This window comes from Mauremys reevesii, linkage group 3, assembly GCF_016161935.1.
Source record: "Mauremys reevesii isolate NIE-2019 linkage group 3, ASM1616193v1, whole genome shotgun sequence".
NCBI classification, from domain to species: Eukaryota; Metazoa; Chordata; order Testudines; family Geoemydidae; genus Mauremys; species Mauremys reevesii.
This window is the reverse complement of record NC_052625.1, coordinates 187,098,452-187,123,408: the sequence shown is the minus strand read 5'-3', so window position 1 is coordinate 187,123,408 and position 24,957 is coordinate 187,098,452. Positions and strand designations below refer to the sequence as shown.

General features: G+C 44.8%; 1 protein-coding gene across 4 annotated transcripts; it reads right to left on the bottom strand.

The window, feature by feature from the left end:
• Window positions 1-2,023: 2,023 nt before the first annotated feature.
• LOC120401885 (zona pellucida sperm-binding protein 2-like) lies at window positions 2,024-23,637 on the bottom strand. 4 transcript variants are annotated; one of them, XM_039532121.1, is made up of 23 exons: window positions 23,146-23,637; window positions 22,997-23,067; window positions 22,778-22,870; window positions 20,839-20,966; window positions 19,387-19,533; window positions 18,051-18,122; window positions 15,344-15,511; window positions 15,165-15,261; window positions 13,753-13,967; window positions 11,038-11,191; window positions 9,363-9,571; window positions 7,914-8,031; window positions 6,911-7,116; window positions 6,163-6,280; window positions 5,916-6,082; window positions 5,741-5,841; window positions 5,532-5,659; window positions 5,359-5,409; window positions 5,091-5,274; window positions 4,878-5,001; window positions 3,755-3,857; window positions 3,400-3,508; window positions 2,024-2,474 (listed from the first exon to the last, which is right to left on the bottom strand). In XM_039532121.1, exons 1-22 carry the CDS (start codon window positions 23,172-23,174, stop codon window positions 3,405-3,407), a joined length of 2,787 nt encoding a protein of 928 aa, XP_039388055.1. In that variant the 5' UTR covers window positions 23,175-23,637; the 3' UTR covers window positions 2,024-2,474; window positions 3,400-3,404. The 4 variants fall into 4 exon arrangements, with proteins under 4 accessions (XP_039388055.1, XP_039388056.1, XP_039388057.1 ...); XM_039532122.1 differs by having other exon boundaries at window positions 9,363-9,490; XM_039532123.1 differs by lacking the exons at window positions 9,363-9,571; window positions 11,038-11,191.
• Between the last annotated feature and the right edge of the window lie 1,320 nt (window positions 23,638-24,957).

Below are 24,957 nucleotides of genomic sequence, written 5' to 3'. Positions count from 1 at the left end.
CGCGAAATGCTTGTCTGCCGTTGCTTTCCCAGAGGAAGGAGTGACTGACGACATTTACCCAGAACCCCCCGCGACAATGATTTTTGCCCCATCAGGCACTGGGATCTCAACCGGAAATTCCAAGGGGCGGGGGAGGCTGCGGGAACTATGGGATAGCTACGGAATAGCTACCCACAGTGCAACGCTCCAGAAGTCGATGCTAGCCTCGGACCGTGGACGCACACCACCGATTTAATGTGTTTAGTGTGGCTGCGCGCACTCGATTTTATACAATCTGTTTTACAAAACCGGTTTATGCAAATTCGGAATAGTCCCGTAGTGTAGACGTACCCTAAATGGACCCTGGTTTGACACAGTTTGGCAATTCCTCTCTTTCTAAACATGGCTGCTTTTATCACACACAGTTTTTTCATTAGGGCAGCACTCTTGCGCTGGGGTCCACTATCGCAGTCAACCATTCAGAACTCAACATCCGCATGGGAAAAGCCCCCACAACAATGTCTGAACTGAACAAGAGGGTATGGCAAAACAACAAACTGACAGAACACACAAAGAGCTGTGTGTATTGTGCAGCTATTATCAGCACACTTTTGTTTGGGAGCGAGAGAGACTTTATATGCTCATCAGGAAAAGAGGCTCAACAGCTTTCATATGCGTTGCCATCGTCGAATCTTCAGAATCTCCTGGAGGGACAGAGTCACCAGCACTGAGGTGCTCAAATGGGCCAGCATACTCAGCATGCAAACACCCCTCAAACAGAGGCGCCTCTGCTGCCTTAACCATGTGTCCTGAATGAATGATGGGCACGTCCCAAAGGACATCCTCTATGGCGAATTGGCATCTAGAAAAAGACCCAGAGGATGCCCAAAATTGCATTTCAAGGATGGGTGCAGGTGAGACCTCAAAGAAATGGACATGGATGTGGACAAATGGGAAGTTTGCACTCAGGACTGCAGCCTTTGGAAACAAGAACTTAACAAAGGGCTCTGGAGTTACACAAGGAAGCAGTCCAGCTTAGCAGAGGAGAAAAGAGCTTGCAGAAGGCAGAGCCCAAAGGGTTGAAACATCACCTTTAAATGTGACAGTTGCGGCAGAGATTGTCTCTCTTGAGTGGGTCTCTTCAGCCACATTCACGGCTGCCATAAAACCAACTAAGTAAATTCATTACCTCCCAGGGGCACATACCCATGGTCTCTCGAGGCTGAAGGATGCCTACTACTTGGAGCAGCAGCAGCTGCTGCCCTTCAGAGGAAAGCAACACTTCACTCAATACTGCCCAGATCTTTTTACTACAGTGAGACTATGGGAAAGGAGACGTGACTCAGAGCTAGGCCAAGACTCCCACTCCTACTGGAGATTGAAGAGGGCTTATAGTATATGAGGAAAACCCTCCAATATGGCAGGGCAGATTGAGTTCTCACATTGCTCTTTACAGCACTGGCATTGTGTAGCTAGTCTGAACTCCCCCTCTGCAAAATATGGAGATGGGCTACTTCCCATTCTCACTGGAGTGAAGGAGTCTGATCCTATACTAGGATGATTCAAAGTCCAGTTCATTGCTTCATGAAGAGCAGACTTGCATGGAAGAGCTTCTGTGCCTGTTACTGTACAGCTAATGCATAGTCTCCCCCCAGCCTCTCGAGGGAGTCAGAGTGGTCAGCTATAAAGGCTATAGGATAACTAGTCAGATGCTACATCTACACTGATCTAGGGGCATGATTCCCAGCTTGCATACACATTGAGCTGGCGTGAGTATAAATAGCATAAACAGGAGTGGCATGACTTAAGTTCTGTCAAGTTCAAAACAGCCTGAAACTGGTGGGTATGTACTCAGTCCATCTTGCCACTGCCCATGCTTCTTGACTGCACTGCCATTTACACTCTCGCTAGCTTGATGAGAGTTAGTGAGAGTATGCGAACATGAGCTGGGAATATCAACTGATATTGTAGTTGCAGCCTGTACTGAATCTGATTTATTTTCTGGACAGCCAGTTTAAAAGTGTATCCAAGGCTTTTTTGTGTGTGCGCGTACGTACGTACACTAGAGAACTTGACAGTGGATGAGTTGGTGTTTTAGTGAGGATAGGAATCCATTCTCCCTTTTGCACAGTTGCTGTTATTGTACACTGACAGGTACAGGCAAGGGAGACCCCTTCCTTTGAGTATCTAGTTTATATTAAGCCTGTGCTAGCACTAGATGCATCAGTATCCAGGCTGAGAGTTTGTACTGAGAGAAGAGAGCACAGCCCGTTAAATTTTACAGGGAACAAACCATAAACGTAGGGATCCTGTTAGGCACATGTTCTGTGTAATTATTTATTTACAATAGCTTGTGTGTATTGAAGCAATATTTTTAGCTGATGTTTCAGATTTGCACTTTACCCTTCATGAAAATCAATTTATGAAATAATAATAAAGCAGCTATGATCAGACACAGGAGGAGTCCATTAGACAGCAAGTTTATGTGTCAGCATCTGGAAGAGAGGAAAAATGTTATTTTGTTGCTTGATTTTTGTAGCGCTCTCCAGCAGAGGAAACATGACACTTGATATACTAGTAATTTGATGTTCATCAGCCCTGCAGTGCTGGGTCTGAGAGCCTGGTCTCACTTCTAGCAAGCCATAGTTCTGATCACCCTCAAGAACAGATAGGCCCTGCATCAGATAGTGAGACAGGGTTAGCTTACTATGTGTTTGTACATTACCTAGCACAGTAGAGCGCCAACTAAATTCAGGGTCTCTAAACCCTATTGTAAACACATGTAGATCAACTGATCAGTGAATTCTGGCTGCTCCAGAGTGATTATATGAAGCTAGTCCTTCACTGAGACAGAAGAAACTGTAGGTTGACATTTTCAATTCAGTATGGGGATTAAGATCTCTCTTCCATTAAAATAGGAGGTCTGTCTAAATGTTCATGTCTTTTTCTTTAGTGGCATTTTCTACTCCAGTTAAATGGGGATATTGTAGAAATTGGGCCTGAAGCTTAGTTGAAAGTGTTGAGGCTCCATGTTTGTTTGGCTACAAGCCAGTTGCAAATTGTATAGATCGGGTCGGCAACCTTTCAGAAGTGGTGTGCCAAGTCTTCATTTATTCACTCTCATTTAAGGTTTTACGAGCCAGCAATACATTTTAATGTTTTTAGAAGGTCTCTTTCTATAAGTCTGTAATATTTATTTTACATACATACAATAGTTTATTTATATAAGGTTTTAAAAATGTTTAAGAAGCTTCATTTAAAATTTAAATTAAAATACAGAGCCCCCCCGGACCGGTGGCCAGGACCCAGGCAGCGAGAGTGCCACTGAAAATCAGCTCGCGTGCTGCCTTTGGCACACATGCCATAGGTTGCCTACCCCTAGTATAGATTAATACAGGCAATAAGGCCCAATGTTCTCACCTAATTTAGTCCTGTATGTTTTTCTCCTCAGTTGGTTCAGGATGAACAATCCATACTGGCCCAGCCAATACATAACCATGGAGACCAGAATATGGTTCAGAGTGCTGATCTAGAAAGTTTTACAAGATTGTTATTGACAGAATAAAGGACCATAGATACTGTACTCTGACTGGCTTTAAATCTAGTGAGATTCTGAAGTTGTAAAACACTAGCACTTGACATTATCAGCTCAAGGTCACAGGAGTCAGTTAGCATAGAGGATCCGAGTTTTAAAGCTATTTAGGCACCTTGCTACCTTTAAAAATTTAGCCCAGTGTATTTTAAGCATAGCCAAATACCTCCAGTGTAAACCTACCCATCCTCTTCCTGGTAGGATCACACCAGCCTCCACAGGTCCCAATGTTGCCAGATGATACTTTAGGAGGAGAGCAGATTGTGACTGTGCAGTGCAAGTGCACCTGAGAAGAAAGGAGAACTAATTGTTAGTATGGGATCTATTTGCTTTTACTTTTCACCTACCACTTACCAAACCTATGCTTGTAAAAGGCAACGTCTATTGGCGTGGGCATTGAATTTCTAGTTCTGTGTTAAGGATCTTTTTGTATGAAAGAGGTCGAGACAGGACCCACTAGCCATGCAGAGACTGTACAGAAACTAATCTATAGTGTGAGGTGTGGCTGCCTGCCTTTTAAGAAGCTGATGCCAAAATTGCCTCATGTTGGTTTCCAGTGAGCTCAGGAGATGTTACCTGAGGTTGAAATGGCAAGGTTTTTTTTTGGCCTGGTTACTTGAGGCAGCTACTATCAGTGCTAGAATCCACTCTGTTTAGAATGGGAAGAGCTACTGGCAAGGCATCCTACGGTGAACAACCCTTGACTGTCACGTGTTTCCTTTCCTCACCAGGCTTGCCAGAGGCACAGGTTAGCATTCTAGGCATCCTGCCAATCCACCTTTTCCTTTGCCTTCCCCACTAGCCAGGCATTTAAGTGAACTGTTGGAGGGGATGGGATAGATGCAAGTGAGCTGAGTGGTATTTCATATGGCTGTTATGGCACATGCTGGTTTGCCTGGTTGACTTTGTGCCAGATATTTGATCTATAGGAGTCTGATCCTATATATTAAAAAAAAAATAATCAAACTGTATGAGTTATATTTCCATACCAGGCCCTTTAGTTTAGTCCAGCAAGTGCCACTTTAAGTCATTAAAGCTGTGCAAGGCAAATTTTTGCTTCTGAGGAACCAGCCAAACTAAAGTGCACATCAGTCAGGCTTATTGGTCTGTCAACAATTCCTTAGCTGGCTAAGTTATAAGCTCAGTGTTACCCCGAAGATGCTTAAATTGGGCCTCTTAAGAGAAGAAGTTAGGTTAGCACTTTTTAAGTTTGTTCCTCGGTATAAACATATTTCCTCAGTTTAGAGCATACAAGTGTTAAGGTATCATTTCCCAGCCTAGATTCTCTAACTTCTCTTAATCTTACCTGTCCCAGCAGAGGTATCAGCATCCTTACTGCCAATCTTTTAAAGTGAGTGGGATGTTTCACTCTCCTACTAACAGATACTGGATAGAACTCTGTAACACATTTGTTGTTTTCGTTCCCACAGCTGTTTGAGAGATCAGAGCAACAACACAGTTAGAAGTGATCAAGATGCTTTTCATGAACAGTTTTATCATTTAAGCTATTTCTACTTGCCCATCCACAGTAATGTTCCATTGTGAGGTGCTTTCGAAGTCTGCAGACCAAGTCATCCAGCAGTTATTCAAGTGTAATTCAACATCGGGTTCCTCATCTTTTAGCTCTACCTCAAAAAACATGGGCTCCAAGGAAGATTGAACTATTGTCAAATTTGGTTCATAAAGTTCCATAAAAGATTCATCTTGAAAAGAATGGGTTTGGAGATTTTGTTAATCAATTTAAGACTCATTTGATACTATCCTAGTTTTCAAAGAAGGAAACTTACCTTTGGATACCCTTGCGATTATATTCAGAACTTGTCTGGTCCTTCTGTGTTCTATAGAAGATAAAGTTAAGGATGGGCTTTTATAAGAAGGAATTAAAGCCTCAAAATAAGAGTGTTTACAACTACAAGAGTCACACAAATGTTTAAACTGGAGGGGGGAGGGAGTGGTCTACCTGCAACACTTGATCTCACCATCATTGTACCATAGCCAAAACGAGGGGATCCATTTGTAGGTAGATTTCTAACCATAGCAGTATGTATCAGTCTCTCTTTTGTTGGGTAATAGCACAAGACTGTCAATCTACAATAAGAGAATTATTGTAGTAACTTTCCAGGCATGATCACTATACCGAGTGGAGTCAGTGAGCAGGAGGAGTCCTACCTATAATCTGGATCTCTTGTGATTTTAGGTGGTCCCCATGCTGGGAGAATCTCTTTCTCATAAGATATTTCATTTTCATAAATAATGTGATCACCTTCAAACTGTGCAAGCCAAAAATGGATTAGAATTTGGGTTTACTCAATGGAAAAAAAAACAACTCTTCACAGTTGCTTACCTTTAGTGAAGTGCCACAAGTGGAGACATGGAACTGGAAGAAGGCTTGTTCCTCATTAAATTCTTTGGGCTTGCAGGTGCTGTCTTTCAGTTTTGTTTTGCCCATATCAATGGAAGGAATAGTCTTCATTGGGGCAGATACTGTTACAGTTCCATTAGGGTAGCACACTAAGAAAGTCAGAGAGGCTGTTAGATTCGGGAAAGCCATCGAGTTCCATGTTGTCGAGCTCAAGACCTATATAGCTTACCTATAAATTCTGAAGAATTAAAATTGCAGCTCACAGAGAATGTTTTTATGGTCTCCAGAGTATTTGCTTTCCTGAGTGCAAGATCAAACCTAGTTTTGAGTCTCTGAAAGGACACTTCCTGTAAAGAAAGTGACAATATTTCTCTAGTAAAAATAGTTTGCTGATCAGAGAGAGACTGCTCTCTTTAGTTTGATGCTACTTTAAACACTAGCAAAGATATAACATTTGAGACAAGTGTGAAGACTTAAGCCTGGTCCAACCTGGGTCATAAGTCAAGTTTACTAGTGCAGACTTGTTAGGCCTGGTACCAGCTGCATACGTTTTGATTGGCTGTTGTAGAGTAGCCTAGATGTGTATTATAATCTAGATTTTTACTTGGGCTAAATGCAACTTTAGCCTAGTCACTCTGTTAGCAGGAATTCTTTAGCAAGAATCATGTCTAAACATGGTGCCTGACCCAATATGGACAGGACATCTGTCTTAACACCTGGCAATTTTGTGTTTGCTTCACATGCATGGGGACCACTTGAGCCATTACACTGGGTACATGGATGCAGTGGAATCATAGGTCAGGAGTCAGATCTCTTGTTGTGGTTGTGTTTACTTATTGGAAAGTCATTTCCCCTTGATATTTTCTGCATTAGAAGTGGTTACTGTAACATTACAAGACAAGCTTGGGAGTGAAATGCTTTTCCTTCCTGATAAAAAATCTTTTAGATACCAAAGCCTTACAGTATAGTCTACATACCTCATAGATAATCCCCATAGTAAACAGAGGTACTTGCAACACCAGATGGGTAGAATTGGTAGTCAGGAGATGCCTATTTGAGAGCACAGTTTGCTGATTCAGAAGTTTGTTACCGATGTACAGGTTCCAGTACTGATACAGAGCTGAAACGGGAACTGCTAGATACAGGTTCTCTTTATCACAGTAACCAACTGCTTCTGGTAGTTCTGTGAAAGAAGCCAGGATATAAATTGGACATACGCAGTTTTAGTTACGGCATTAATTCTTACCATGGAGAAATTGTTTGTATTGATACTATAGATTGTATTAGATACCTACTATCATTTTAGACTGCAAGGTATTGCATCCACGACATGGCCAAATGTTCCAGTTGATTAGCAACTGCCCAATTGACTTCAGGCTAAACACCAACTTTGGTAAGACTAGTTGGGCTTTATTTGATCTCAGCCTCCTTTCACCTCAACTCAAAACATGTTTTGTAAGATGAAGGCACTACAGTCAGAAGGACTGTAAAACCCATAAGTTGGAGAGAATGCCAAGTAGTAAGTCAACTACTAAGACCATCTGATCTACTTTGACCAATTTTGCCATTTCTAGAGTTTACAGAACTGTGTCTGGGCCAATTGAACTTTACCCTGGATGTAAAAGCTGGGTGATTTCAGCTTGTCCTAATGTAAATATCTGAAAAATGTTACCAGTAGATGCAGTGATACTAAAGTTGACTGGATTTGGCTAGCCATTTCTTTTAAACATGGTGCCTGACCCATGACTAGGTTTTTATTGCTTATAGTGTCTCCAGGGCAGATAATTAAACTTGGCAGAATGAAGAAGAGCTGCCATCTGAAAAGCAGCAAACTAGCTATATTGCCAATAATGAGCAATTATAGAGTGGGATTTTCCCAAAAAGCTCTCATTGTTGGTCTAATTTAGTTCTCATTGGCATCAATGAAAATCCTCCCTCTACTATACCAGTCTCAATCAGTCAGTATGGGCGGAAGCTTACCAATATCAGCAACCACACATTCTACTTCTGCTGGATGATTATATGGTTTCATTTCAGGACCCACATCTAGAGTATAGTTAACATGGAGGGTATATTTTGTTTCATTTCTATTCACGTACTGAAAGAAAGTTAGACGAGAGATTGAGGTGTCAGCAGCATTTGCTTCCAGCATAGACAAGAATATATTTGCTGTGCACACATACATTTGTTCCCTACAACAGAAAATATCATTGATCTTACTGCTTCACATAACAGCTCTGTATGAGCTGGGCCAAGACTGTGTTGAAGTGTTTGCACTTAACTACCCATTTCAAACACAAGGAGGTTAGATCACTCATCTAAACTTGTGCCATTTTACAAACTTGTGCTGCAAACATGCCCAGCTCCAGGCTTCCATATCTTCTTGTAATCTGTCTAGTATCTGCTCAAGTCACAGTCTGAACTGCATTATGTAAAAAGCAGGCTCACGAACGGCTGGATGTTTGTTGGACAAGGTTTATTGCAATATTGCAATAACTGATCACTTTGTTTTTTTTAAGTTAGGCAGTCCTATCCCGACAGGCAGTTATTTAATAGATTGAATAAGATCCTGCTGCTGAACAATGCGTGCATGACTCCTATCCCTATTAACGGAAGCATCAGAAGAAGCCATAGTTTGTAGGTCATTTAGTCACACCTGAAGTTGCATTTTGCCCATAGTCCTATATGAGACAGGGCAGATGCTCAAGACTTTCTAAACAGAATATTAATTGAGATCAGGCTAGTGATACCTTCATTGACATTGCATGATTGGTGGTTAGTGGTGCCAGATGTATGTTTTGAGCAATGGCTGCCCTAACATGTTCACATGACAGTCATAATGTGTCATGATCTCCCACATCATAGCAGAGCTGGTTGGGAATTGTCCAAAGTAGTTTTTGCTGGAAGTTAAAATGATGATTCATCAACCCCAGAACTGTTTGCAGGAAAGGGTTGGTTTCAATTAATTTTGACTCTAAAGTTTTTTGAAGGGTCAAAAAGTTTGTTTTTAAATGTAGGTTATGTCTACCCTACGACCTAGGGGCGTGATTCCCAGTTAGCATACACATACTTGTGCTAGCGAGAATATAAATAGTAGTGAAGCCACAGAAGATGAGCAGCAGCACGCTGAGTGAAAACCCACCTGATCCCCATGGGTACCTAAGTGGTACAGCCAAGCCACCACTCTCATTGAGATAGCATAAGTAGATGTATATGAGCTGGTAATCACACCCCTAGCTCATAGTGTAGCTGTAGCATTATGTTAAATTATAGCACACGTAAAATGGTTGAAACCAAAGTGAGACATTTGGGGTTCATGAGAATTTGAGATTTTTAATTTTTGTCCTGAAAGTTTCAATATTTTGAAAATTTGTGGGATGGGAAGAACAGTTTCCTACTGAGTGCTACATCGTAGCTACCTTATCTTACCTCCTTCAGAACAGTAGGATCATCAAAAGGCACTTCTAAGTTAAATCCCTTTGTTCCATTGGGGAAAGTAATTTCATAAACTTTGTACCCATGATGTTCTGCATCTCTTGGGGAAAGTGGCACATTTCCTATTGTGATTGTCACCAGAGAGACGTCAGGAAGAAAAGATCCAAATGCAACATCAAATATTCTCTTCTCTGGAAGAGTATCTGTGAGGTTGATAGCATATAGTTACTGCAAATGCTTATCTATTACTGTAGGACAGTTAGAAGCTTTCCATTTTGCTGTGCTCAAGTGAGCTTATCTAGAGGTCAACTCTTAATGGCTCTATTATTAATGTTCTAATCTGAGATACTCTGATTATATAGGAATTTTTACCCCAAACTATAGAAGATTAAATATACACAAACACACTTGAAGGAATGTGAGTGTAATTACTTTCTAGAGATCTATTATAAAAGAGTCCAATGACATCTCTGTGTTACAGGCAGAGAATCTAGACTGAACAGATATTTGGAATATGTAATAAGGTAGTGCTACTACATTAAAGCATCCTTTTGATTTAAAAAATAAATTATCCAGGTAACTGCAAAGATGTCAAGTCATAATGATGTAACAAAAGATGAGCTTTTGAAAAATGGAGTGGCAAGCACTCTGCTCCCAAAGTAATGATTAGAGGCTTGAGGTTGGGAAGATGAGACATCCCTCCTCATTTGATGCATCCCACACACATTTTTTCCCTACAGTTGCTTAGTCACACTTTGCATGATCTTTCCCATTGGGCCCCACTTAAAGGCTCAATGGAAAACACTGGTGGAATTAGGGCTTGTCTTCACTACAGGCTAAATCGGTGCTGCTGTGATTGATGCAGCGGTGTCAATTTAATGGGTCCTGTGAAGTGCTCTCCCATCGACTTCAGTACTCCACCTCAACAAGAGGCAGAAGCTATGTTGACGGGAGACATTCTCCTGTTGGCATAGTGTGGTGTAGATACAGCTGTAAGTGGATCTAAGCTACATTGACTTAAGGCCAAGGCCGACTCCAAGTTTTCTGCCGCTCCAAGCGGCAAAAAAAAAAAAAAAAAAGCCGCAGCAGCGCGATTGCGCTGCTCCACTCTTCGGCGGCAATTCAGCGGGGGTCTTTTGCTCTGAGAGGGACTGAGGGACCCGCTGCTGAATTGCCACCAAAGACCCGGACGTGCAGCCCCTATAGCGGCCAGAGGGCCTCCTCTTGGTATTGGCCGCCCGAAGCACCTGCTTCTTTAGCTGGTGCCTGGACCTGGCCCTGCTTAAGGCACATAACTTACATAGCTTAAATAGAGTAATTTAGATAAATTTATCACATAGAGAAGGCCTTAGAGTGGCAGAATCTGGTGTTCTAATCAGCAACTCACATCAAATCCCTAATGATTATTCTCCATTTTGCCCCTTATTTGCAGATCTTACACACAGATACTCCCTTATGGTTAACAGAATTGTTTAGTTTTATCAAGATTTAAATCTAGACATTCACGTCACCTGAGAGCTAGCTAGCTAAATAAATGAAACTTCCCAGTTAAGTGAAGAATTTTGGTTGGTATAAGTTCACAGCAGAGGCAACACTAATAACTCATTAGAGACAAAGAAAAAAAAATGAGCACCATCTTATTATTGAGCTAGCCAGAGGCGTGACTTACTGTTGATGACTGTTGGTATTCGAGGCATGAAAGGTGTAGTGATGGGCTTGATCACTGTGTACTTAGTCATATGCCAATCTACATCTGTCCAAGTGTGCTCCAAGAATAAGCTGATACTATAGATTATGCCATGGACTCCATTGGCTACAGTGCTCTAGGAGACAAGGTTTTAGACATACCAAGTAGTATTGAGCATGGATACGGCTGCAGGTTTGTCACGGGGGCGGGAGGGGAGGGGAGTCACAGACAGCCTGATTTTCCCATTTGTCCATGACTTTTTCCTGTGTGCTCCAGGTCACAACCCTCCATTATGATTGGAGGGATGTCTCCCATTTTGTCCTTTAACTTTGGTAATTTGCTAGGGTGGGCCATCATTTTCAGAGTAGAGCTGGCTTGTGTTACCCTGCACCAAGACAGTTTGTATCCTGCAGACACATCTTTTCATGTGCTGTAATATATATACCTGCCTACTATATTTTTCACTCTGTGCATCTGATGAAGTGGGTTTTGCCCCCAAAAATTTGTTAGTCTCTAAGATGCCACAAGGACTCCTCGTTATTTTTGCTGATACAGACTAACACGGCTACCCCTCTGAAAACTGCAAAGTTAGGTTGCTGAAGGTGATTAGCAGTCTCATCAATATCAAATTTATAAACAGCCATTAAGAGTTTTAGATAGTGTCTTGTAGAAAGGCTGTTAGGTCTCTTCTGCAGCCATCTAGAACCATTCTTTGGATGTGCATTTTTGTTTGGTAATAACACGCCCCCCACACACATACTAGTCAATTCGTCATTCTAGTGATGATTTTCAGAATCCAGTGCAAGTCAAGACAGATGCTTAAAACACAGATTGTATGCATGGCATGTGCAGAGTGAAGCTTGCACCTAAGGTGTGAAGCTGTGTCAGTCTGTACTTCTAAGAGCTGCTTAGTCCATCAAGGGAGGATTAGCAAGGTCTTTTAAGCCACCGAGACAGAATAGTAAATTGGCAGATTATCCAAGGGAGACATTCTTGCTTCCCTCCTGCTTTGTAATGCTGTACTCACCCTTGCTTCCTAGATAGCCCCTTTCAGGGCAAGAATACATCATTAAGAGACTGTTAACAAGATAATTCTTGTTAACTATATGAATTTTTAGATCCAGATCTTTTGCTAACAGAAAGCTTGAGAGGAAAGTGTTCTGAAGGCAAGAACTATTATTCCAGGGGTCCATGCTGAAGTATGGACTATATTTTAAATGAATGAGGTCCTGGGCCCATCTCCTCTCCCATTACTCAATCAATCATAGAATCATAGAAATGTAGGGCTGGAAGGAACTGGAGAAATCATCAAGTCCAGCCACCTACATTGAGGCAGGTCCAAGTAAACCTAGTGTTTGTCCAACCTGTTCTTAAAAACCTGCAATTCTGGGGATTCTACAACCTCTCTTGGAGCCTATTCCAGAGTTTAACTACCCTTACAGGTAGTAAGTTTTTTTCTAATATCTAACCTAAATCTCCATTGCTGAAGATTAAGCTAATTACTTCTGGTCTTACCTTCAGTGGACATGGAGAACAATTGATCACCATCCTCTATACACCAGTCCTTAGCATATTTGAAGATTATCAGGTCCTGTCCCCCCCATCGTCTTTTCTCAAGACTAAACATGCCCAGTAGGTCAGGTTTTCTAAACCTTGTATCATTTTTGAAAATAAGTACTATGTTTTCCTTTCTCCAGTCCTCTGGGACCTTGTCCGTCTAGATGAGTTCTTGAAGATAATTGCTAACAGTTCCAAGATTGCTTCAGTTAGTTCCTTAAGTGCCCTCCTACAAATTTCATCAGGCCCTGCTGACTTAAGTAATCCAATTTATCTAAATATTCTTTAATGTGTTCTTTTCCTATTTTGGCTTGCACCCCTTTCTGTTAGTATGAATTGTGCTGAGTCACTGTTAACCTTTTAAGTGAAGTCTGAACCAAAATAGGCATTAAACACCTCAACCTTCTTGATGTCATAGTTAGTAGCTCTCCTTCCTAAAGGACCTACACTTTCTTTCATCTTTCACTTTCTCTAACATAAAGAACCTCTTCTTATTGCCTTTTAAATCCCTTGATTAGTGTAACTCAGTTTGTCCCTTAGTCTTTGTAATTTTGTCTCTACATATGTGTGCTGTTCTTTGGTACTCCTCCTAAGCAATCAGTCCACATTTCCACTTTTTGTAGGATTCCTTTTTGAAGCAACATTTTATATCACCTCTATGGATCCACAGCAGTATTAAAAATATTTAGGATTGTTTTCTAGTACTGTGTAGCGTAACCTCTGCTAGTGAAAAGCTGGCTCTGTTGCCTTCTACATCAGCTCCCAGCTGCCCAGCATAATGGGGAGGGCAGTTGGGGGAATGGAAGAGTGAGGACCTGCTATGGCAAATTCTTTGCTGGCATCATATGCACTGCACTTGAAGCATCAGAGGGCAGCTTCAGCATAAATTTATATTTAGGCAGGCAATCAAAAAATCAGGACTGGCTTCCTGTTATCCTTCTCCAGTGCACCCCAGTTTTGCTCAAGCTGAGAGAGCTATTGAGCCCTTAGTAGTTTTTTAATCCAGTTTAATATCTTGAAGAAGCTAGCATCATGCAACCCATCTCCATCAGCAACTGCTCGATTGACCACTGTTCAGAAGTCTCTGATCTCCTCCACTAGTCTCCAGAGGGTGTTAAATTACGATAGGTTCTCACTAACCTTTAATCTGCCCCCAGCTGCTCCAATGGGGATAGTCATTCGAATGTGTGTCTTGTTGTGTTCCAGAATATAATTCTGTTCAGGGTGCATTATTCTTTGGCCATCAACTCCCACTGAAATGTTTTTGGACGCGAAGGTGGGTTCTTGAGGCACTAGTGTAGGGATAATGCTTGGCACAGTCCAAGTTATAGCAGTATCAGTGAAGCTGGTGCCATCTGTTGATTCAGATAATGAGAAAATCAAACCATTCATCAGTGCACGAGTTTGTGTTTCCAAGGAAACAGGATTGAGCTCCGTTTTACAACAGCTGCCAACCCCTCCTCGTCTTCTTTACCCCCCCGACCCATTCCATCCCGATACTTCTATGGCCATCCCCTGAGCATGGAAGTATGGCATTTAAAGTAGTCTGATCAGTTTCAGATGAGTTACTATGGTCTTACAAAGATAACTAACATGGCTAGTGGGTACCTACCTCTTAAATCCACTCTACATCCCCCCTTTATGTTATGCAAGAAATCCCACCTTCTGCTGGTGTTACAACTCTGCATATGCATTATCTAAATATGACTCCTGGCCCAGTGGTAGAAATACAGTTTTTCTGGTCTTGATACTCAGTTGCAGGACAGTCTGATGTAGCTTTTTTGATGGCTTATTGCCTTTGTGGAAAGGTGTGTATAGGAATAAGGGAGAAATGAGAAAATGAATTAAGCAAATCGTACTTTGGAACACATCTAGGATAGGTTTGTTTTTACATTGCTTCTCTTGAAGAGCCAGCTGCAGCTAGGCCTGAAAGAAGAGTTTTCTACTAGCTTGCTCAAGTCAGGGCCGCCCAGAGGATTCCGGGGGCCCGGGGTCTTTGGCGGCGGGGGGCCCTTCCGTTCCGGGACCCGCCGCTGAAGTGCCCCGAAGACCCGCGGCGGGGACCCCCCCCGCCACCGAATTACCGCCGAAGCGGGACCCGCCGCCGAAGCGCAGGCCGGTCTTCGGCGGTAATTCGGTGGCGGGGGGCCCCCGCCGCGGGTCTTCGGGGCACTTCAGCGGCGGGTCCCAGAACGGAAGGGCCCCCCGCCGCCGAATTACCGCCGAAGACCGGCCTGCGCTTCGGTGGCGGGTCCCGCTCTATCTTCGGCGGTAATTTGCCAGCGGGGGGTCCTTCCGCCCCGGAGTGGAAGGACCCCCCTCCGGCAAAGACCGGGAGCAGAAGAAGCTCCTGCGCCCGGCCCCGCAAGAGTTTTCTGGGCCCCCCGGAGCGAGTGAAGGACCCCGCTCCAGGGGCCCCGAAAAACTCTGGTGGGGGCCCCTGTGGGGCTCGGGGCCTGGGGCAAATTGCCCCTCTTGCCCCCCCCTCTGGGAAGCCCTGGCTCAAGTGGCTATTTTTTGGTATGCTTTGTAAACTGTGAAGTGATACTTACCGATAGGACATGCAACAGTTGTGTCAATCAACAGAAGCATCCACCTCTGCTTGTACATGGAAGTGGAACTGACTATGTTCATACTCACACCATTAACCTATGGAAAGTTAAGAAAAATGTTTGCTAGAGAGAGATTGGAAACAGTGCCTTTCAGTCCCACTACAAGAGCTACCACTCACCACTGCAAGTTTAGATTCATTGGTGGAATATGGAGCACGGAGGAACACTCGAGCCAGTGTATTATTGAAGCTGTAACCCAGTTTGGCTGCGTCGCTTACCATTATTTTCTTTCTCCCTGAAGGAGAAAGAAAGATCAGTTGCCATACCTGGTATTCAACTTTTTGAACCTGAAAGAGAAACATGGTTGGATGAGATATAGGTGAACATGTGACCAAATTATTCTGCCATTAAGATTTAGACCAGGCCTGCGCAACTCGTAAAGCGGCGAGGGCCACATTCCTCCAAAGAAAACAGCTGAGGGCCGAAACCTCCTGGCCCCGTGGAAACACGCCCCCCCAGCACCTCCCGGCCCCGCAGAAACACCCCGCCCCAGCGCCACCCAGCCCTGCCAAAACAAACCCCCCTTCCCCAGCGTCACCCCACCAAAACAGCTGTGGGCCAAAAAGGAAGGTTGGGGGTGGGGAGGTAATACTTGATTTTAAATCAACCAGGGGCTCCCAGCTGAAGAGGTGGCTGGGAGCCCTCGGGGCAAATTAAAGGGCCCGGTGCTCCGGTGGCTGGGGGAACCCGGCAGGGCCAGCTCTAGGTTTTTTGCTGCCCCAACCAAAAAAAAATTTGGCTGCCCCCCGTCCCAGCCCTGGGCTCCCCCCTGTACCCCCCTGCTGCCCAAGCCCTGGGCTCTCCCCGCACCCACACCCCTGCCGCCCCAGCGCTGGGCTCCCCATTCCTCCCCACCAGTGCCCTCCCCCACCCCACTGCTGCCCCAGCCCTGGGCTCCCCCACCAGTGCCCCCCCCCCACACCTCCTGCCACCTCAGCCCTGGGTCACTGGTAACTTGCTCCCAGGGCGGGTCATTCAGCAGGAATTTTGGATGTGCACAAAACACAGACAGGATTGGTTCCCATATGGTTACAGAGCAGCAGTAAAGTGGAACAATTTTCAACTTGTGTGATTGGAGGATATCTGGATGCATATTATAAGACTGTCCTCCATAAATGAGGGAAAGTTGAGGTGCCTTTATTATTCTTTTGTTCCACTCTTTCTTTCTATGGGGAATTTGCCAATGCAATATCACTGTCTTCCTTTTAAACAAACAAAAAGGCAATGGCTGTTGAAAATAGCAATTCCAGTCCTAATAAGCATTTCTTGCTCAATTTTATCCTACTTTTCTACAGCAAGTTACAGTGGATCAGTATATTTGATTTGGGAGAAATGAAGTAACAGCTGCCCAAACTGAGCTTGAGCACTCCTGAATTTTGAGGTGTTCAAATCTGGAAGGCAGGTGCGGGGGGGGGCCCTCCGCAGGGGAGCATGGCAGCAACATGTCTGGAGCTGCATGGAGCCAGACACGCTGGTCTGAGTGGCATGGTAAGGGGGCTGGGGGCTGGAGAAGGGGTATGGGGTTCCGGGGGGCAGTCAAGGGACAGGGAGCAGGGGTTGGATGGGGCGGAGGTTCGGGGGGGGGCAGTCAGGGGACAGGCAGCAGTTGGATAGGCATAGGAGTCTCAGGGATTCATCAGGAGACAGGTAGGGGGTGAGGTCCTGAGGGGAAGTTGGGGGGGCTCTCAGGAGGGGGCAGTTGGGGACAAGGAGAAGAGAGGCTTAGATAGGCACTGGGGTCCCAAGGGGCAGTTAGGGGCAGGGGTCTCAGCAGGGGATAATCGGGGGACAAGGAGCAGTGGCATTTAGATAGGGGGTGGGGTCCTGGGAGAGGGGTATCAGAGGACAAGGACCAGCAGTGTTAGATAGGGGGTGGGGGTCCGTGGAGGGGGTAATCAGCGGCCGCGGGCCGGGATTCAAAGGGCTCTGGGCTGCCCGCAACTGCGGGCAGCCCAGAGCCCTTTGATTGCCCGCCGCTGCTGCGGGCAGCGCAGAGCCCTTTGATTGCCTGCTGCAGCTGGAATTTAAAGGGCTCTGGGCTGCCCGCAGAGTGCCGTGTGCGGGGGATTCAGAATCCCCCCGCGGGCCGCACAGTGAGTCTGTTAGTCTGTATGTTGTGCAGGCCTGATTTAGACTAATGGAAGTGGCATTTGAGGACACTGCTAGCCTATCCCAGGCCAGAAGTGTACCTGCCTTACATGAAGGCAAGGCAGCATGCAGCTATTGCAGGCATCTCTCAGAGAAGCCATATGGTATTTACCTTTGGAGGAAGCTTATGTTTGTGGCCCTGAAAGAGTCCCCACAATTAAGAAGCCCTTAGTGATTTAGGACACTTTGACTCAACCTTTTTGATACCAGGGACCGGCTTGCTGCCTTCCTAAACTGTGTCAGGGAGATCTCAGGGACCAGCCCGAGCCCATAGACTGGTCACCACTTTGGGTAACACCGCTTTGGGTATCTTGACTACTTTAGAGTGCTTGTACTGTTAGAGCAGCCTAGAGATCAAATGCCAGACTACCTAAAGGAGTAAAATTTATAATATAAGTGGCCATGTTTTGTTACTGCATCCACTTATCTCCTCTGCAGTCTAGTGAGCTTGTTGTGATTTGCTCAGTATTCCTTATCATCTATGAAAGTTTTCCTCTCCTGGAAGGTTGACTTGCATCTATGTCTGATAGCAGCTCTGCCTCATACATATTTCTAGTAGAGCTTGTAGGCTGACAGAGATTGAGCCAGATGCCAAGAATGACAGCATTATCACCCAAGCCACTGATTTATGATAATGGAGATTAAAGAGAAGCCATTAGAAAACATGCTCCTCCATACCTCTGGCAGAGCTGACATCCATGTTGCAGTGTCATCGTCTGAAATTACAGGAACATCACTCTTCACCGACACCTGGAAGTAGAGCAGAGATGGGCAAACATGAGTGGCAGCATGCTTTTATAGGTATTGAGGAGGCAGGGAGCTTTGGAGGAATTTTATTAGTGTCTCAGTTACATATGGAACATTTGATCAGGCTACATTTATAGGAGGTTAGTGACAATCTTCAGGCCAATTGTTGATTACTATGCACTGTGTGTTCTTAAGGGGAGGGCTAACTCTATAGTGTTTTAAAGAGTACAGCAAAGGTTTGTAGAAGACTGCATGAGTTTGGAACTCAGGATCTAGCCAGTTAAACCAAAGTACATGTGATGCTTTTGCTGTTAAACATACAGGGTGCAATGCTAACCGTCACTTACCATACAGGAAGTCAAGGTTTGGATTCAGTAGTAGTAAACTTCTGCCACTCCGTAAGTGTAGTGCAGCACTCACCGTTGGCACCAGACATTTTAGGATGAGGCTGAACAATCTCAAGTCGGTTGCATTCGACGAAGTGGGTATTCACCCACGAAAGCTCATGCTCCAATACGTCTGTTAGTCTATAAGGTGCCACATGACTCTCTGCTGCTTTTACAGATCCAGACTAACATGGCTACCCCTCTGATACTTGAAGTCCTAGAAGACTCACTATATTGCTGCAGCCTTGCCCCTAAGATAATTATGTAACCAATACATAAAAAGGAGGCATACCTAGTTAGCTTATGTTTGGGACTGGTGCAAGGTTCTACTGTGGCAGTTGGATTCTTGTAACATAGCGTCTGACATCTCCAGCAGGAGGTTGGCCTCCTTGCTGATAAAATCCCTGAGACGCACCAGAATTCCAGTCTTGTAAAATAAAGGGGCCTACCCCCAAACTTTACCATTCCTGAACCAAAAGGAGCAATAGGTTTTTACTAGATGTTGCAGCACTTTTGCATTAAGGCTCCCTGCCCTGTAGAATTGGAGATTTAACAGAGATACTTATGAGGCTTTCGATTTCCACTGCAATGGTACAAAATATGGCATTCCCAGCAGTAATTGAGTGTTACTAGTCGCAGATCAGGAATACCCAAGTCACAGAACCTTACATATTTTAATCTGTTAGTAAGCATTCTGGCAGACGCACTTGGTCTTTAGTACATATGTGAAATTGGCAGATGTCCCTATTGCTCAAGTTGAGAGCTTTCCCTTATTGCAGGATATTGTTAGGGTAGAGTAAACTGCTCATACTGGTCTTAACTTAGAGATTGCATTGATTTGCGGAGGGCCTCAATGTTTTAGCTTTTGATGGATAAGTTACCTCCATATAGTTTTCTTCACATACAATTTCTCTTGGAGCCCAAGGAGTATATGTACAGTACATAGGGTAGGTGTAGGTTGCAGCTCGCCTCATGTCTGGAGATGAGGACACCTTTATGTTTATAGTAAGAGAAAACAATTCATCTGCCTAGAAGAAAGAATGCACAAGGTAAGTTTTCTAGTAATTTACAAAAATTATTATTATTATTATCTAATTATTAAAATTAGATTATTAGATTTCAGCAGTAACTAGTATTCTTGCCACAAACTCAGAGTAGTATAGCAAGTTACAGTTAAAAATTGGTGTCAGTCATAGGCTGTCTTCACTGAAAAGAGTGGGTTTTTTTACATCAGGATCACTATCTCACTGCACTGTCCAAGTGGAGATGAGGCACTGGTAGTATTTATCTGGATGGAGCCGCTCATGGTCAACCCTATAACCCCCACCTGGCATTTACCTCAACTGGCTTCACTAAGATAAATACTACTGGTGCCTCATCTCCACTTGGACAGTACATAGAGAACTATGCCACTGTAAGAAATACTATTTCATCTACGGAAAGGCCTTTTCATCAGAAATCAGTACTTACAGTACAACTAAACAAAGACCTTAGTAGAATGCAAAGCTGGTCATTATTCTTCACACCATTTCACCCTGTTTTATAGCAATGTTCTAACCAGAACATTGTACTGTACCTGAGCTCAGGGCTTCTGTGACTTCCCAGCTCTAGGTCAAGCATTTAAGCAGGTGATGTATTGTAGCCTAAGTATGGCAAGTAACTCACCTCCTCATTGTTACTGTGGTTCTAAATCACACAAGCCTGTGACTAACCTACACCTGGCGGTGTGAGTTAGCAGCAGAGCCATAACAAGGAATTTTTGCACCTGAGGGAAGGGCCGGCAGCAGGTCCCCAAGTCTCTGTTGGAGAGAAGGACCCGCCGTCGAATTGCCGCCGAAGAATGAATGAAGCGGCAATTCGGTGGCAGGTCCTTCCGTCCAACAGGGACTCGGGCCCGTCGCCTTGCCCTTGTTATGGCACTAGTTAGCAGGCACAATACCACTCAAATTAAGCCAGTAAGCGTCTGCCAGAATATGGCTACAGATGCTGCCTTTTCAGCAGATGCCTACAAGTCTACTGCTTTCCAGTGAGACTTTCAAGATTCCCCAGCAGCAACAAAGACAAGTTTGAACTGGCAGCCAGTTAGCAACAACAATCTGGAGTGTCATTTTATTGGGGCAGAGGAAATCCCATGCCAGACAAACTGACCCGGCCTCATGGTGGTGTGCAGAGGCATCAATCTTCCCTCCTCCATGCAGTTAGCATGACTTTGCATGTTCCCATCATACCCCATTGAAGAGTCATATAGCATCACACAATCTTATGTGGTCAGTCTGCATTTCCTATAGCATCTGTTTGGAGACCAAGCCTCCCAGCTAGGCTTTGGGCCTCACCTGATTTGCCACATGACAGCCAAGCACAGAAGCCCGGAAGATAGTATTGCCCCACACATCTTCTGACAGGACATAACCACAGCGAGCAGCCAATTTCTCATCAAGCAGGACTGTGCCACCAGAGGGGTCTAATGACAAGGAAAGGACACGTCTAGTGATTGACAAGAAACACAACATAGGTGGAAAAAGCTTAAGTAACTCATTTGACTCAGGTACATCGAGGTCACACTTTCAGAGTGACATTTAGATGGAGTTACAACCCTCACCCCCATTCAGGAGGTAAGTCTAAGCTGGTCAAGCCAGCATGTTCCTTTAAGAAGCCAATAAGACCACACCATTAGGGTGAACGTGACAACCCTGTACTTTCACAAGACTCACCTATTACATTATCTTAGAGCTTAGTTCTCTGTACATATCAGCCTGTACCTCAGATGCCTTGAGGAGCGATTCAGGACAATTTCCTGAAATATATTTAATATTTCTATCAAGTCACTCAAATTAGGTGCTTATCTCTGTTTGACAGAGTGCAGCATTCTAGCGCTCAGATAAGAGGTACAATTTGAGTTGGAGGACCAGGCAAGTGTTTGAAGAATAGGAAGCGCTAAGGGAAAGCTCATTAGCAGGGGATATGGACTAGAGATAGGTCTCTTCTAGTGCGATAGACTGTAAAGGCTTAATCGGTGATTGATTGATCCTCAGTTCCAATAACTTGTAGAGTTAGTAACATTGCATTCTGTGAGTTGACTATTCCTCCAATTAAGGAGCTAGTTTAGTCTAGGATTAGATATAGGAATAAAATGTAAGTCTTCAGAACAAATTATTTGGTGGCCTCAGAGTGCAGCCACCAACTCTTGCTGGTGGCTGCTTTGACAAGATTTCCTAAAATACTTAATATTACAAAAAAAATAAATATACACATCCAAGGCATTGTAATTTGTTTATTGGTAGCTAGTAAGTCTGCTGTGAAAAGTGATATTAACAAACATACAAGTATCACATTTCACAGCAGACTTACTCAGCCCTGGCAAATTTGGGGACAAATTAAGGCTTGGATGGGAGGTCAGGGGAGGCGGTGGTGGTGAGGGCAGTAGAGGCCAAAGCCCCATGGCCAGAGGACAGAGCTGGAGCCTCATGGCCAGAGCCTGCCGCTCCACCACCCCAGGACTGAAGCCCAAAACTGAGTCCCACTGCCCCTGGGAAAGAAGGCAGGGAACTCACTAGCTGCTCCTCTAGTGTTATGCCCCAGGTGTCTTCAGAGAGGGTAGGGCCCAACCCCTGCTGGCAGCCCCAGAAACCAACACCAAGGTGGTATATCCAGGAGCACCTGCGAGGGGGAGTGGTCACCACTTCCCCCTGCCCCCAATCACACCCCAGGAGGCTGTGGCTGCAGGAAAAGCCCCTGTGAGCTGCATGCAGCCACAGTGGGCATATCTGAGAAACACTGATTCTAGTAGACACAGTTTAACTAGCTGCCATGCCTGGTACTTCTACAGCCCCCATTACTAGAGAGTTTCAGCACATCACAATCTTTAATGTCACATGCCCCTGTCATGTAGGGAAGTAGTATTGTCCCCAGCTGTTCTGCAGCAGAGTAGGGAATTGAGCCCAGGTCTCTAAAGCCCTGCACAAGGGCCTATACCACCGGACCATCCTTCCCCCAGTTTCTTAGTTACATTAGATGTAAGGCACAAAGGAGAAGGTGCCCGTAGCTGTTAGTTGTGCCCATCTATACAGATATTGGCCAAGGCCACAGCTATTGGACCCTTGGTAAATCACATCACTCTGTTCCCACCATCCTGCCAGCTTTTTTAAATAAGTCACCAGCTAACATTAAAAGGGCAAGTCCCTCAGCAGCTAATGCACAGGCTCTGAATTTAGAGACAGTCTGAGAACTTCCTCAGTCTACCCCTGGTTTGAGATCTGCCACTTTGCTACTCACCCACAAGCTCCAGACTGAAGAACTTTCCCTGCAGGAAGCGTTTGTCCAGTTTCACCCAAAAGATCCTGGAAGGGCAGCTGCTCTCTATAAAGCCTGGGGTGGGAACAAAGGAACAGCAGAGCCATGGGGGCTAGAGCGCAGGCACACCACGGCCCAGGCCTCCCCAACACAGAAAAGGGAAATGTTTGTGACAATCAGTTGTTGTCTCATTTCACCAACCTGGGGGAGCCGCCTGCACCACTCGAGTCTGCCTTAGCCCAAGCTGGAGCCACAGAAGGAGCAGTGAGACTCTGCAATACAAACAGGCACTGGGGTGAATAGAGCAAACAAAGCAGGCAGGTAGGGGTATGGGATCAGAGTCCCTTTACCTGCAGAGCAATCTGCTTGCAGCCTCCATGCTTTCCCACGGCCCCCAGTAAATGCAGCAGTGGGGCTGGATTGCAAAAGCTCCTCCTCTCTCTGGCACGCTCCACCTGGAGGCCGAGCCACCCTAGGGATGGCAAGCGCGGAGCTGCTGCTGGGCCTTGTTCTAGAGTGCGGGCCACTCTCTCCTGGACCCACACTGGGATTCAGGGAACAGGCATTTGTACTGGGGACTGGAGGGGTGTTGAATCCTCTTGTATGAGCTGTTGATGATCATTTAACCTTATCTGGGGCAGCAGAAGAGGAACTGGCCACAGCTAGATGTTTGTGAGGTTAGTGTGCTAGGAGGTGCTGACACCTGGAGCAGGCTATTGGAAGCAATTCTTGCAGATCCTATTGTTTTGCCATTAGGTCTGGAGCAGTTATGTAGCATTTCCTCAGGGGTTTTTCATGTTACTGCTAAATGTCCTGGTGACCCAGCAATGCCAGAGATAACAGCAGCTCTGTGACAGCTGCCCTTGGCTTGTGTGAGGCCAGTCATGCTTGCCCTTTGATTTGTTTGATCACAGTGGAGTGTTTTGATGAAAACTTTTCACTCCCTCCTGAAATGCTCAGCTGTAATCGAGGTGGTCAGATAGGTGTGGATTTGGTCAGTGATCAGCCAAACTCAACATGTTATAGAGAAGACAGAGGATGGTTTGTTAGAAGTTGGATTATTGGGAACAACAGCATCCCCATGTGGAAATGGGATTGCTACCTGGAGAGGGGAATAGAGAAAGTGTGTGTGGGAGGGTCAATCTGATAGGTCAAAACCAGGACTTTTGCAGTGGCTTGGATGAGTTGTGCCTGTGGTTTCCCCAGGTGTGTGTGAGACAAAATATATATAGGCAGGTAGGGGGGGGGGGGGGGTTAGGTAGTACAATAAGGTTAATGTTCCTTTCCTTTTGAACTAGTATGTAAAATTAGGGTGATCAGGTGTCCTGATTTTACAGGGACAGTCCTGATTTTTGGGTCTTTTTCTATATTGGCTCCTATTATCTCTCACCCCCATCCTGATTTTTCATACTTGCTGTCTGGTCACTCTAAGTAACATCTGAATAATGGTGGTGGTCTCCCCCTCATTTTGGGGGACCAGAACCCCCCCTTACTGCAGCTGGGGCCTCATTCTTGAGTATTAAATCAACTCATTTGACTAGATCTATTTTTTTTTAACAAGGTCATTTTTATAATTGTTCCTTTTTATGCTGGAGAAAAGCAAGGCCATTTGCATGCAGGATATAGTGTTTTGCATGTCTGCCTCCTCTTCCATCTCCAAGAACTTCCAAAATAATGGATTAATTCCTACCACTGTCCTGTGAGGTAGGTATACTCCCTTTATCTAGGTGAGAAATGGACACACACTGTAATTCAATGATTTCCATAATCCTTGGGCAGAACGGGGACCTACCAGTCTCCTGCTATTGTGCTTTGGCCACAGGACCCTTTCCCCTTCAGTAGTGCCTGAGGCCCTAATCTTTTAATGAGCTCCACCCAAGCAGAGGGATCTGCCCATGTAGAACTCACTGCAGGCTCTGGGCCTAAGCCGGGTCTATTCTAATTCTGCTTGCACTGTGACTCACCTCAGTGCCTCTTCACTGAAGCAATTGTACATGGAATTGTGCTGGGGACGAATGTGCTCATACCACAGTGGTGAGTGTGACATAAGAGCCTGCAGCTTTTGAATTTTGAGTGAAAATGTTGGTGTGATTAGAGAGCAAATTGTTCACATTACAATAAGCAGCTTGGGAGAGGCTCCTTGTGATGTTGTACATCTAGGT